We start from the raw sequence: 13,309 nt of genomic DNA, 5'->3' as shown, positions 1-13,309 counted from the left end.
CCATCCACTCCCTGCAGACTCTTCACATTCCTCCACTGCTCTCGTACCTTCACCCACCGCAAGGAACCATGTACAGCAACCAAGAACTGGCAAGCTGCAAAGAGGTTAAGGTAAACCAGAAGACTGTACCTGTGGCAGACTTCAGAGGTCAAATACCTACTTACCGAGATTAAGTGTCAGCATGCCTAGCACCACAAAAGCTAGAGAGCAGCAGTGTCTGCCCAAAAACTACTGCTTCTTGCACCATGCATAGTCTTAAAGTAACAAAGAATGTTAGTATGGGACATCACTTACAGCAGAGGCTTCAGGAAAAAAAAACAACAACAACAAAAAACCACCCATACACAAAACCCCCCATGAGTAGAGAGATGGAAGCTCAATATGGACTCCAGGGTCTTGAAAGATGGATGTCTTGAAGGCACTGCAAAAGTACCATCACTACTGAGCATGTTTAGAGATTTTTCTTCTTGATAACCACAAGTTCTCTGTTGTTATAAATAATAAAAACTTGCCTCTTCCAGAAGTGTTCCAGGAAAAAGTCCGTATTCATATAATATAAAATCCACTGGAGATTTACAGTATTTGAGCAACAAAATACATTGTCTTTAAAAGAAGAGCTCAAGTCACAGAAGTCTGGATACTGCAAAAGTAAAATTCTTTCCATATTGGAGGATGAAGACAACTCCACTTCTTAACATGAGCCACTAAGTTATCTAATGATCAGTTAAATCCCTAGAAACTAAAAGCATCCAGCTCTTTGAGAGTTTATAAACATGGAAGTAGACACATGGTTTGGTAGCAGACATTTTTCCAGGCACAGAACAGTGGAAAAAAGTAGAAAAAAAAGAAGGGTATGTCTTGCTGCTGTAGTACTGGGAGAACAGGCAAGGGCAGAGACTTTGCTAATCCTGTTGCAAGTTTACAGTGATTTCTAGCCATTTAACTATCATTCAATCTTTAAATAAAGTCATAATCTATGCTAAATTAATAATGCAACTTGTAAGTGCTGTATCCAAGACTGGCTCAATCCCAAAATCTACACACCGTAAGTTTCACACACGATGCATCTGCAGGGGTGTTAATGAGCACAGGCCTTGGCTTCTGCAACAGGCTCCTGAGAGTAACCAGTATCAGACACTGCGGACCTAGTGGTGTCCAGAACCGTTCCCCATGACTATTTTAAAATTGCTTCTGAACTGCCTGCTCCTGTGGCACTTGGACTATTGCCCATCTTTGTAAAAGGAGGGGTGAAGTAGCAGGAAGCAGTTGTAGTCCTTTCTTACAGCTTCTCAGCAATTTTAAGGATATCTTGGAGCTGTCTGCTTGACAGTCCTAAGCAAAACTTCTAACTGGGAACATTCAGTCTTTAGGAAACATCTCTGTAGTCAATCTGTTTATGTATGAGCTCTCTCTAGCACTTCTATCACTAGAAGCTATAAACACATCCCACAAAGAACATACTGGAATTCAGTTTTGATAGTAAGTTGGCTATTACTAATTCCTGACATCCACTGTCATGCTGGAAGTACGCAAGAGAGGAAGAAAGAACTAGAAAAATACATTGATCAGGTGATCTTAACCACATTAATAGTTTGTAAATCAGAAGATTTGTCCCTTAACCTGGGCTGGTATAGTGTTGAAAAGAAACAGTACTTTCTGATATGTTGTTGAGAAGTCTCCTGCACCATGGGAGTGACAAGAAAACTAACAACATACAGGGGGAAATCTATTCTTACTTAAGAGGTTAGCAGCTAACATTAGAGACTGAAAGAGCATAACTCAACCATACGAGTATGTTTCCTACGCATTAGTTGTATAGCTGGCATTTAGTACAAGCTCACTGCCACTTTAATTTACTGTTAACGCTATGTGAAATAAAACTCAGATCCAAGAATGCTGAAATACAGCAATTTCAGCTGGCTCAATACTACATTTACAGGAAAGATCCAAAAGAAACACAATGAAGCTCAAACCCAACATGTAATGAAGGGGCAGGAAGCTGCCACATCCATCCTCTTCAACTATGAAAGCACAACTGCTTTTCCCAGAAGTTGTAGTACAGTGCATAGTTATTGAGCAACGTGAAAATAATACCTGCTTACCCCAGTGTGGGTCTGAAAACTAATGTTCTTAGCTGTTCAACCACAAGCTAACTCAGTCTTAAGTGTATACAGTTTTCCATTTCCATATATGAACAGAGGATTCTATTAGCTAAAAGCACAGCAAACAGAGGTAGTTGGACAGTTTACATTTCCTGTTCCATCTAGCATCCAACACACAGTCACCTCTGGCACAGATGGTTAAATTAGGGGCCTTGTTACAATAGCTGAACTCAGTATTGCTTCATCTATCTTACGAACCAGCATGGAGCACTAGAGCAACCAAACTAACCTCCAAAGAGATCCACTTCAGCAGTGGCAGCAGTAATAGTTGTAGTTGTAGCGGCAGCAGCTGAAGTAGTTGTAGTATCAGTAGTTGCAGCAGTAGTTGCACTAGGCTCTGGGGCAAACGGATCTGAAATCTGTGGCTCAGAGGTAACACCGGAAAGTGCAGCCAGATTATCTATATGCAACCATATAATGAAGATCAAACAGGAGAAGTAAGGGGAAGAGGGAGAGAGACCACAATCACTCAACTCCAGAAAGCTGGAGCTTTTAATAAGAAGTCTTAACATTCAAAAGTCTCAGAAAACAAAAATATTACTCACCCTCTCCCAAGAGGTCTAGTGATTGTCCATTAAAATGACAGCAGAATAAAGAAACAGGCCAATTAGTAGAACTGCCAGATTGAAGATGTTCATTAGCCATATATTCAACCTCTAAGTGACATGCCTAGGTTAAATATAATTTCTGCACTTGCTTTTCCAACATTCAGAAACTTCTTACATCACAAAGCTCATTCTGTATAATAGCTCTATTCAACCAGCACATAAGTTACACATATTCGGTAGTTTCCTTAATATCTGATCAGCAAGGTGTTCCAACACTGGTAGTAATTATCACTTCTGTTTTATACAGCTGGTTTTCTTTAACTAAACTGTAACAGAAAAGCAAGTAGTGACCTGTAAGGGTTGACAGGAAGGTCTCCTACCTTTTACTACCCCAGGGTAAACCCAAGAACCACTTCTTCAGAAGCTCAATTCACCACTTACACTAGCTCTCTCCTGCATTTGGCTTAGCAGTGTGAGAATAAGCCCAGAGGTTGGTAGACTTATTTGAAGCTCACAGACAGCTAACAGCCCACAACAACACTGAAAATTAAATGCAACTTCACGGGCCCAATAGCACAGAGATTCAAGACTTTCACCAAGTAAAAGCATACATGGGAAGAGTGAGCCCAAATGAACCCTTGTGCTCACCTAGAAGTACAGCAAACAGGCACAGTTGAAGCTTATTTAAAATCAATAAACTATTAGCAGAACATACTAAGTCACCAGAGAGAATCTCAAGATAATTCTGCTTAGTTACAAGTGTTTTCTAGACCAAAGTAGTCAGAAAGCAGTCAAAATCAACATTACAGTCATTAAAAGTAGACAGAATTCAGCTTATTGTTCTGCCAAAGTGCACTGTTGTGATCCAGCCATCAGCCCTAGAACCCTTCACAAAACTGGCACCACAGTGAGGGTATCCTAGCAGTGAGCAGATTGCAAATACACTAACTTTCTTCAGGATACAGTACATGGCATCCCTACTACCCCAGGTATATTATGAGAGGCAGAAGGTGTCGTTCTTGTGGTTCTTGTACTTAAGTGTTTAGCAAAAAAACACCAAAAAAATAGAACAGCTCCTCTTTGTAAGCTTTTCCTGCATTTGTGATAGAGCAAGCATACTATGCAGAAACAACTACCTCTGTTAACACTTGCTATGAGAAGTATGAATGATCGACAGCATCAGCAGGTTGGCTCTGTTCTGACTTAGATTTCTTAGTCAACTGCTTCTGGAAGCCAATGAAACATCTTTAATGACACGCTTTCCTACAATTTGATGTGCTTTGAGATCAGTCAGATTGAGCTCAAAGACAGAGGAAGCTTTGTCTACATAAAAAAGAACTAAAAGCTTGTGAAAACTAACCAGTTTGGCCTATTACATTTTTGTACTGCAGTTAAGAGTAGTCTGAGCTCAACAAATACCTATTTACTAACCAGTAGCTCAGTGTTGCTCCTAGAGTCATTGTACACGTAACAGGGTCATGAGTTCATCTGATCCACAGTGAACAGCAAGCACAGAGTCCAGATGCTTTACTATGGGTCAGTATGTAGGAAGTAAAATGCTTTGAGCAAGCATAGCTCAATCTTCATAAGTTTGTCTGTATTTTACAACACTTGTTAAAAGGCACCAAGAAGCCACACGTAGGTATTTTCGTAATTGGTTCCTTGGGAGAGCTCTGCTTGAGACTGACTGCACAAGCTGAGGTAAGTCAAAATATGTGTAACAGTATATTAAAAATGCAGCACTCTGGTATCTCATTACTGCACACCAGGTGGATGTTTCACAGCTAGACTTGAAATAAGCAACTGTTGGCAAACTTTTACCTTCCTTTAGCTTATTCTTCAATGCATTTTTGTTATCCAGTTATGTTATAGGTCACAATACAGTGAAATTACAATTATGCAGCATAGCAATCTACACTTACTTCTAATATGGGAAGGATTAAAACCAATGATTTGTTGTATAGTAATAATAAAGTAACAATACTAATAGTAAATCCATGTTCTGAAGCATTCTGCAAAGTAGTTCAGAGAAGAAATTCAAGTCAATTTGCTTTTATATCCAAGAGCCAGACCTCACAAGGATGTGGAATTTGACCTACTGTATTTTTTTGTAATACTACAGCCTAGTTTGCCTGCCAAATGCCTATCTATTCACCCTGTGGTATGCTGCAACTTATTACCTTACCTTAACCACCTCTTGTTAGCACAGAAATGTAGATTTTCACAAATTATAGTTCATTTGCTAGGTAAGTCATACTGTATTCAGAAATACACTAGGCAGACAACAACACAGAGTATATAGTATATACCAGTAAATATACAGTGCACAATACCCAATATACAGTATATACCAGAATACACAGAATCTACACTGTCATTGAGACTGAGAAAGCAGGGTAACTTGGTGGCATGTATTCCTGAGTTTATGCGACATTTAAAGTGCCAGTTTGATGCTGCATCTTGAAGTGTTTGATATTCACATTTTCCTAGCCATTCTGAACTGCAGCAATTTTTCCAGCTTCCTCCCCATACTACTTCTTTCTCATGAATTCCCAAGTTAATTTGCTGTGGGCCAGAAGAGTTTTTCAGATGAGGAAGAAGCTCAAGTAGCAGGGAGGCACTGTTACACATCCTCACAAAAGTCCTGAGTGGAAGGAAGGTCATCTTGTCCAGCCTTCTGCCCAACACCAGATCAGCGCAGTCATGGATCTGTTTAGTCAAGTCTTGGAAAACCTCCAGGAATGGAGAGTCCCCTAGCTCACACTGGGGATCTGCTCCAGTACTACCCTACCCCAAAGAGAAATAATTTTTTCCTCATGTCCAGTCAACCTCTGAAGCTGCAATTTGTTCTTACTACCCTTCACTATAACCAGCTATCATTTCCAAGAAAATTCTGGCTCTTCTCTGTAACTCCCCTTCAATTAGTGGTAGGCCACTACTAAGAGTCCCCTTTAGCCTCCTCTTGGCCTGATGACGGAGGCCCAGCTTCCTCAATCTCTCTCCCTAGGTATGTGCTCTTGACCCCTAGAATCCTGGTAGCCCTTTCCCTTAAACAGGAGAGTCCAAAACTGGATGCAGCATTCCTGATGTGGCCTCACCTGCACTAACTAGAAGGCTCTACAGTACCTATGAGACCATACAAATTTATAATGACTACCCATTTCATCCTGCAGATTTAGCTTAAGTAAATAAAACAACCCTTAACATAGGCTCAAAGGTTTTCTCATTACCAGATGAAACATTAATGGAAATTTCAGTATCTTCACAACAAAGCCATTCCAGTTGTCAATTTCTGCATGTCTGACATGGTGTTTGGCAATTAAAGGAGTTTAAGACAAGCAAGGCGAGATTCCAGTCCAGTTAACAGGCCATCATAGCTGGAGTCCTGCCAGCAGTAAAGCAGACAGACTTGAAGCTTACTAAGTTACCAAAATGCTATTCTGAAAGATAAGGCTGAAGTATACTTGATGAGGTTAGCAATAATCCTGGCCAAAGTGAAAAGTTAGCTGTCCTCTTTCATTGTGGAGTAAGAGGACTAGGTGCATTGCTAATCAACTTTAATTTTTTCAGTAATTCAGAGCAATAAAAACACTCAAGATCCAAACTACAGTTGCTTTGTACAGAAAGAACAAAGCAAAAAAAAAATTCAGATCAGCTTTCAATTGCAATGCAAATCAATATTTTATAACATTAATTGCTATTCATTCTACGTAAAAGAAAAACTACTTCAAAAAGTCAGCCAAGAGGCCTGAGATCTTGAACATCTCAAAAGCTTGTGTTGCATTGTCATTGCCACGTACTGGAAAACAGGACACAATCAAAAATTGCAAGATAATCAGTCCCAGGCATCCTGGAATAGATGGTCCTGTTTTCTGGGTAAGATTACATTTCAGTTAATAAAACTGACACTTCTGCAAAAAGAAAAATCAATTCAACAGGTTAAATAGGAATATGAAAACATGATCTACATGACAGCCATAGCTATCCTCTCATTATGAAGTGGGTGAGATACGTCATCTTTAATGAACGTGATCTACATGACAGCCATAGCTATCTTCTCATAATGAAGTGGGTGAGATACAATGTCATCTTTAATGAACTAAAGCTAAAGCAGAAGCCATCAGTACCCAGCATTAACATGCATAGAGTCAGCATGACTCAGTGTAGCATTTCTGCCGTGAGAGGGCTGATGAGCTCATTAAGCTGCCACACAAGTAAAGATCTCTTAAGATTACAGTACAGTGGGTTTACAACTGTGTAAGTTAAAACACATTTACTGGCCTAATTCCTTGTCTTCACAGGAAAGGAGGGAGGGAACATTGTCTGTGTTTATTGCACTCCTCTACAGATCACCAGCTGCTCGAGCTGCCTGGAACAACAGTTCACCACAGTGCTCAGATTTCAGAGAGCTGGTTAGCTATTCCTATTTGAAAGCAGTTAGCCCTATACTTCTATTTTCATAATATTATTCTAAGCAGACAAGGAATATTTCAATAAAATATGTTAAGGGTTGTCAGGGGTAATCACGCTTGCAGCAGAACTAATTTGCCACCATTGTCTTTAGCTGCATTTTTGGTTTAAAAGCTATTTTTGATCCTCCCCCTACTGATCCATGGGCTTTGCTTTATCTACAGAAGAGTTGATTTCTGTCCTCACCTTGACAATAAGCACATGAGCAGTTCTAGTTCTTTAGTTTTGAAGTGCCTATCCTACCTGTTCACCTTCAGCCATCCCCTGCCTACTCACTTTTAGCCCCATAATCCTGGCTCCCTCCAGCTTTGCAGTCAGGCCCTTATAAGCAGCTTATACTATTATGCATATCCCTGGAAAAAGGAGTAGCCTTGTGCTGCGAAGGGATGCCTGACTGTCAGGTCAGCAGAAGCCTGGGAGCGAGCTGGGAACACCCTGTGCTAGCAGAGAAACAGCCAGGTTTCAGTTCAGCCAGGCAAGAAGACTTGGCTGCAAGAAGAGATGCTGACAGTGGGGTATCTCTACCTCCCCATGAAGTGGCTCCAGCAGGGGCTGCTGGAGCTGCCTGCCCAGTAGCAGCAAAATCTGGCTGAAGATCCAGAAGATCACTGGATGGTTTGGAAGAGCTGCCAAGGAAAGGAAGAGATATTAAATACTGGAGGAATTTGCCCATTTTAATCCATTAAAAAAAACGAACAAAAAACAACAGAAAACCCCACATCATGACTGGATTGCAGGAATTACCCTTAGCTGGATGACTGATGAAAGCACTGAAAGACTTTTATGGCCACTGCTCTAATCCGAAGGCCTGAAAATGCCTTTACTGCAGTGACTGCCAAGAATACATTACACCCCAGGATGGGACCTTTACTTATAATTCCATTATCAAGTAACAGAAGTAACAGATCTATGAGACTTTTACAATCCTAAAAACCAACCAAACAAAAAATCCAGAACTCCAGTATCTCAGGTGGTCCCTAAGAACATAGCAAATAACTGCTGTGACTGAAAACATCTCCACTTCAGTATTTCATTCTGCCGTGTCAGAAAGCAAGAAACCTGCATTTCCAGGCAATAAACAGGCATTAGGTAGAAGAGAGTTGGTAAAACTACTATGGCTTAAGCCAGTCAGATATTTGCTAAAGAAAAAGGTTTCGTTCATTTAGAACATTTAAGCAATAAACAATAGAAGCCCTTTCTTCTGTGAAATACTTCACCTGACATTTAACTCAAGTTAGTCACATCTTCAGACTTTTGGTTCAAGCTTAGAGCTTTTACGTGTCTATAGTTCTGTCATTTCTGCTCATTACAATGAGTAACAGCAGTTTTCTGGTTTTGACTTTAAAGCAAGGTTCAGACTTTCTCAATTTTAACCTCTAACTTCATTAGGTTAGAGGTTAAAATTTTAACCTTTAACTGTTTTAACCTCTAAAAGTTCATTATTTTTGTGCTTCATTAACCAATTTGAACAGCAAGAAAAAGGCATCTTTAGTTCAGCAGTTTCAGAAACAGAATACTGAAGGTCAAAGACTACTTTGGATGTGCACATTACTTCAGCCTATTCAATTAAACATTTATGTTGGGAATGGTGCAGCATCGCTACTACACTGAAAGCAAATCAGAGTAGCCACATTGGTTTTTTGTTAGAGCTCATTTGTGATCTATACTAGTAGAATAATGTAGCTCATTCGATACTGATGTAGACTACCTGTAAAGTAAGCAAAATCTTGCAGGCAAGCCTATTACAAGTGTGACTTTGGCATCTACCTCAGGCTCAGTAACTCAGGAATGCTATTTAGCTTACCTGACTGGAGCAGCTGTAGATGAAGTTGCAAAAAGATCAACTGGAGGAGATGTATCAATAGTTTTTGCTGGAGTAGAACTAGGAGATGTAACAGTTGTGGCTGGAGAAGACTAGAGAAATATTTTCAATATACATTCAGTATACCAGTATTTCTCCACAAACAACTCATGCACAGATTCACATACTCCAAAAATCTAATTTTGACGTCCGGTCACCTTATTGTGAGCTGTTCCCCGCTTTGAAAAAATTTAAGGAAGACTGGGCTACATTTTCAGAGGGTGGTAGAGTTCCGAATCTCCCAGGTGACTCCACCTTGCAATGCCTGGCTGAAGTGCAAATGCCCAGTGTGTGCATTCAGAGCACCTGCAGACACCAGTGGCCCATCTCACGTGAGCCTTAGTCCCAGTTCAAGACTCACCCAACATCTAGGCAACTAACTCCTGGATCAGGAGTTGCCTTACCTGCCTTTTAAAATCCCAGTTAGATTAACTAACCATTCCTATGTGTCAAAGGATTCTCAGTGAATTCCAAGAAAAGTTTTTGCTCCTCAACAAACTCCCCCCCTCTCAGTTTTAAGACCACCTTGAAGATGGGAAAAATCGAAGTATTTTGGGGAGTTTATTTCTACATCTGTCACACCCTTCATTTTGTCCATGGAATGAAATATCTGTGGGGTTTTTTTGTTTGTTTTTTTGTTGTTGTTGTTAAAGATCTCTTTGGAAAGAAAATTAAGAGCTGTCACTAGAATCAAACACTGAACCGTCTACCTCAGATTCAGAAGTTTTCATTGTTTTCCTACACAACACCCACTATTAGACACACAGTTATGGCACCTGGCAATGCTTCAGGGATACCAGGAACTACTAACGCCATAAAGCTCATTGGTTTATCTGACACTCAAACCAAGATGTTTTTACTGGCAACTCTTGCTTAAGATTAAGGTGAACAGTCTCATTAATAAAGGTCAATTCTGAAGTTGGGTATAGCAGAGAAAAGTCTTCTTGGCTTTTTGCATAAATATGGTTTTAAAAGAGGCAGCACTTCCTCATGAAAAGCTGCAAATGGAGATAAGAATTTGGAGGAGCAACAGTACAAAGTAACTTTCTCACTGTCATAAGGTTTAAAAAAAAAAAAAGGGTTAAGAAAAAGCTTCAGGTGTCTTATGTCTTCACAAAGTGTGACCATCAAATCCCACATTGGTATAAGCACTACAACCCTTCAGATGAGCAAAGTGCTTTTATGGGGCCATCACTGACAATGCCATTTACAGATGTAACTTTGTCACTTAGGTAGGGTATGGGTGATGAAGTGTAAAAAGCAGATTAGGAGACGGAAATTTAACTCCTTATGCCATTAAGATGTTCTAAAGCACACCATCTGAACAAGAACTAATGAGTACATCAATTGGCAGTATTTACCTTGCTCAGAGGAGAAGGAGCCCCAGATCTAGAGGTAAAAAAGAAAATGAGGCGGGGTTGCGGTTCAGACAAATACACTTTTGGAAACAGTTTCTAGCCATCAGAACTCATGCAAAAATACCAAAAGCTAAGCATGACAGCTTTCTGAAGATCTCTACAATCACATACCCTCCCCATTTCTCAAGCTTTCATGTGTTACTTCAGACAAGGAATGCAAACTGTTACTTCAAAGCTCAAATGAATCTTTTGAGGTAATTGGTATCACACGATTATTCTGCCTTTTAAATAAGCTCTACTAAACCGAGGAAAGGCAGAGATGCATACACGTGTCTTGCGTTAGGGCATACAGGAGCCAGTGGGAAAGAATTATTGGGGCAAGACATTGCCATATTGTAAAATCATGCAACAGCAGAGTAAGACCAATATGGAAGCAGTTATCTAACATAAGTCTCCTGCGGATGTGTCCGTGAATTTTCAAAGTCTACTGTTCTTTTCCAGAAAGTCAGAGTTACTTTAAAATAGTGATATTTAAAAGTATGGAAACAGTTAGTTAGAAAGTCCAAGCTAAAAGTTATCCCACGTGTAAGAAATCACACTAACAGTAACCGACAGAGCCATAATCGCAAGTAAAACGTAATGTCAGTGCACTTGTTTACTTTCATTATTAAGAGGTATGAACATAGTGCTACATATTTTTAGAGCTGCTTTGATCTAAGAGATGAAAGGAGGAATTGAAGTTAAAACTGCAACAGTACTGAACTAGCATCCATCCTATATGTTACGTGAATGGGAGAAGTCCTAGGAGCTCTAGAACTGAGTAGAAGAGCTGGAGCTAAGACAGAAATTACTAAAAATAATTTAATGACTATATACAAAAGCAAGCAACAGCTTAGGTACAATTTAAAGAAGGTATCTATTTAAAATTGTCCAAGCCATCTTAAAAAAAGAACATAACCATGTCTGCATGCAAGTGATATGGAAACATATTCACTTACCCTTCGCTAAATTGTAACGAAAGCAAAAGTAAAAGAGAAAACACAGGTTTAGCTTAATCCTTCCTAGACAGAGCCATGACAAGTATCTAGCAAGAAGATGCAAAGCTGTTAGAAGGAACTGTTTTTCCCTGCTGCTAAAGCTATTATAATCAAAGTTGATTTTTTTTTGTCTATGAGTTTTCCATAGTTAATTTCACTTCATTTTGGAAAGCTTCTAGCTGTTCAGTGTCTCTTCCCCCCACCTCCCATTAAAAAAAGAAAAAAGTTGCCATTAAGACCACTTCGAAAAGGAAAGGAAAAGCCTAACCTTACCACAGCTTATTTTCCAGCTAAGTGACAAAAGGAGGTTGGGGGAGGCAAGCCTCAACATCAGCCAGTCTCACATTGTTACTACTATGCCTTGACAGATGGGACAACATACACATACTTACTTGTTGCCAGGTTTTTTTCCTTCCAGTGAGTTTAGATGTTGCTCAAGGGTCTCCATGAGACTGCTAGGAGCCTTGAAAGCAAAAAGAAAGATACACTTCTAAACACAATGCATTGACCTAACCATACTTCAAAACCCAGCACCAACTTCCCTGAAGTCCACCACGTGCATGCTCATGCTGTTATTTCATTTACACCGCTGTGGAAATAGTGGGTTTCCATGCCAGAAGTATTCAGGCAAAGACAGCTTTTGAAAGATAATAATGTGCCCAAATTTGCAGAGAAAAAACATTCACCTCTACTAAACAGCACTTGAAACCTAAATCCAGAATGTGCTGCTCATGATGCCTGGAGTCGGTGTTAAACATTGACAACAGCACAGGCATCCACAGGGTTAATTCTAAGAGTAACAGGTCCAAGGTCATCCTTTCAGTTTTGCTTTTAGTCCAGCACCTCGTTCATGACCAGAGGGTTAGATAATACTTGCAATCTAAACACAACAAACTAGGAAGTCCTTTCCAACACCCCCAAAAGCAGTTACCATTGGTTCAAGACTCCCAACATCACAAAACCTTATAGCTGCCTCTTTGCAAATGGGTGGCCAGGCACAGGTTACTGAGCCCAGCAGGTAAGTCAAAAAGGGGGAGTATTACTACTTTAGACATCTGCAAAAACTGAGCTTTTTCAAGCCTCCTTGGTCTTAGGTTTTTATTTTTAGTAACCTTTCTGTGTCCAGATAAGTAGACTCCTACAAGATCAAGCAGCAAGGAGGAAACCCTTGAGAGATACAGCAGCATAGAATAGTCAAGTATTTCATCAGGGTTAGCAGTTCATCAATGGTACTGTCTTTAAACAGGGAATTCTGTTTATCAGTCTCTTTCAGATCAATCACAATTCCTGACAGCAATACCTCTGGTGTTCTTTCTTAAAAGATGTCCTTAATTTGAGGGTACACATATGCATCGAAAAGTCAATTTGTGATGCTTGAAAACAGACTATCCACTGCTCATGTGTACAGTGTGCTGAAAGAGCTGACTGGCTAAATCAGATGTTTCAGAATGCTTGGTACCTGCCAGTACCAATGCACACTAAGTGTACTTTCAGTACAGTGTCTGCATATTAATTTTGGCATTAAAACTGAACAATAAGGTAATTTAACACAGGCAGGAATTCAAAATGCTCAAGAAGTCCTTAAATGATGGCTTGAGTTTAAATATGTCCCATGCACATATGCAGTGCAGAAACATCCCAACCACTGCTGTTATTTTATAAGCATATTTTTTATTTTTCAACTAATTTGAGTTCAAGAGAGAATTTGGTTAAATACAAGTGACTTATTTACAAGAATTCTTCATCAGCAAGAAAGAGATAAGCAAAGGCTCTCATTTGCAAAAAAAAAAAAAAAAGATTCAGACTTCTACATATTCAAAACAGCTATAAAAGTTGTGTCTACTTAAACACGTAAGCAGAAAGCTACATTTCA

The 13,309-nt window shown here is 39.7% G+C and overlaps 1 protein-coding gene across 1 annotated transcript in view; it reads right to left on the bottom strand.

Moving 5' to 3' along the window:
- The window catches only part of SNAP91 (synaptosomal-associated protein, 91kDa), a gene marked incomplete at both ends in the record, with an annotated part of 27,922 nt that extends 16,023 nt beyond the window's left edge, over window positions 1–11,899 (bottom strand). The window contains 7 exons of the mRNA XM_010148981.1: window positions 2,392–2,562; window positions 2,708–2,722; window positions 7,706–7,806; window positions 8,985–9,094; window positions 10,403–10,430; window positions 11,398–11,403; window positions 11,829–11,899. Coding sequence (XP_010147283.1) covers window positions 2,392–2,562; window positions 2,708–2,722; window positions 7,706–7,806; window positions 8,985–9,094; window positions 10,403–10,430; window positions 11,398–11,403; window positions 11,829–11,899 — 502 coding nt within the window. The remainder of the gene's footprint in view (window positions 1–2,391; window positions 2,563–2,707; window positions 2,723–7,705; window positions 7,807–8,984; window positions 9,095–10,402; window positions 10,431–11,397; window positions 11,404–11,828) is intronic.
- Window positions 11,900–13,309: the final 1,410 nt, after the last annotated feature.

This window comes from Eurypyga helias, unplaced genomic scaffold (genome assembly GCF_000690775.1).
Source record: "Eurypyga helias isolate BGI_N326 unplaced genomic scaffold, ASM69077v1 scaffold20103, whole genome shotgun sequence".
In the NCBI taxonomy this organism is placed as follows: Eukaryota; Metazoa; Chordata; class Aves; order Eurypygiformes; family Eurypygidae; genus Eurypyga; species Eurypyga helias.
The sequence above is the reverse complement of the archived record's forward strand: the minus strand, read 5'-3'. Positions and strand labels throughout refer to the sequence as shown.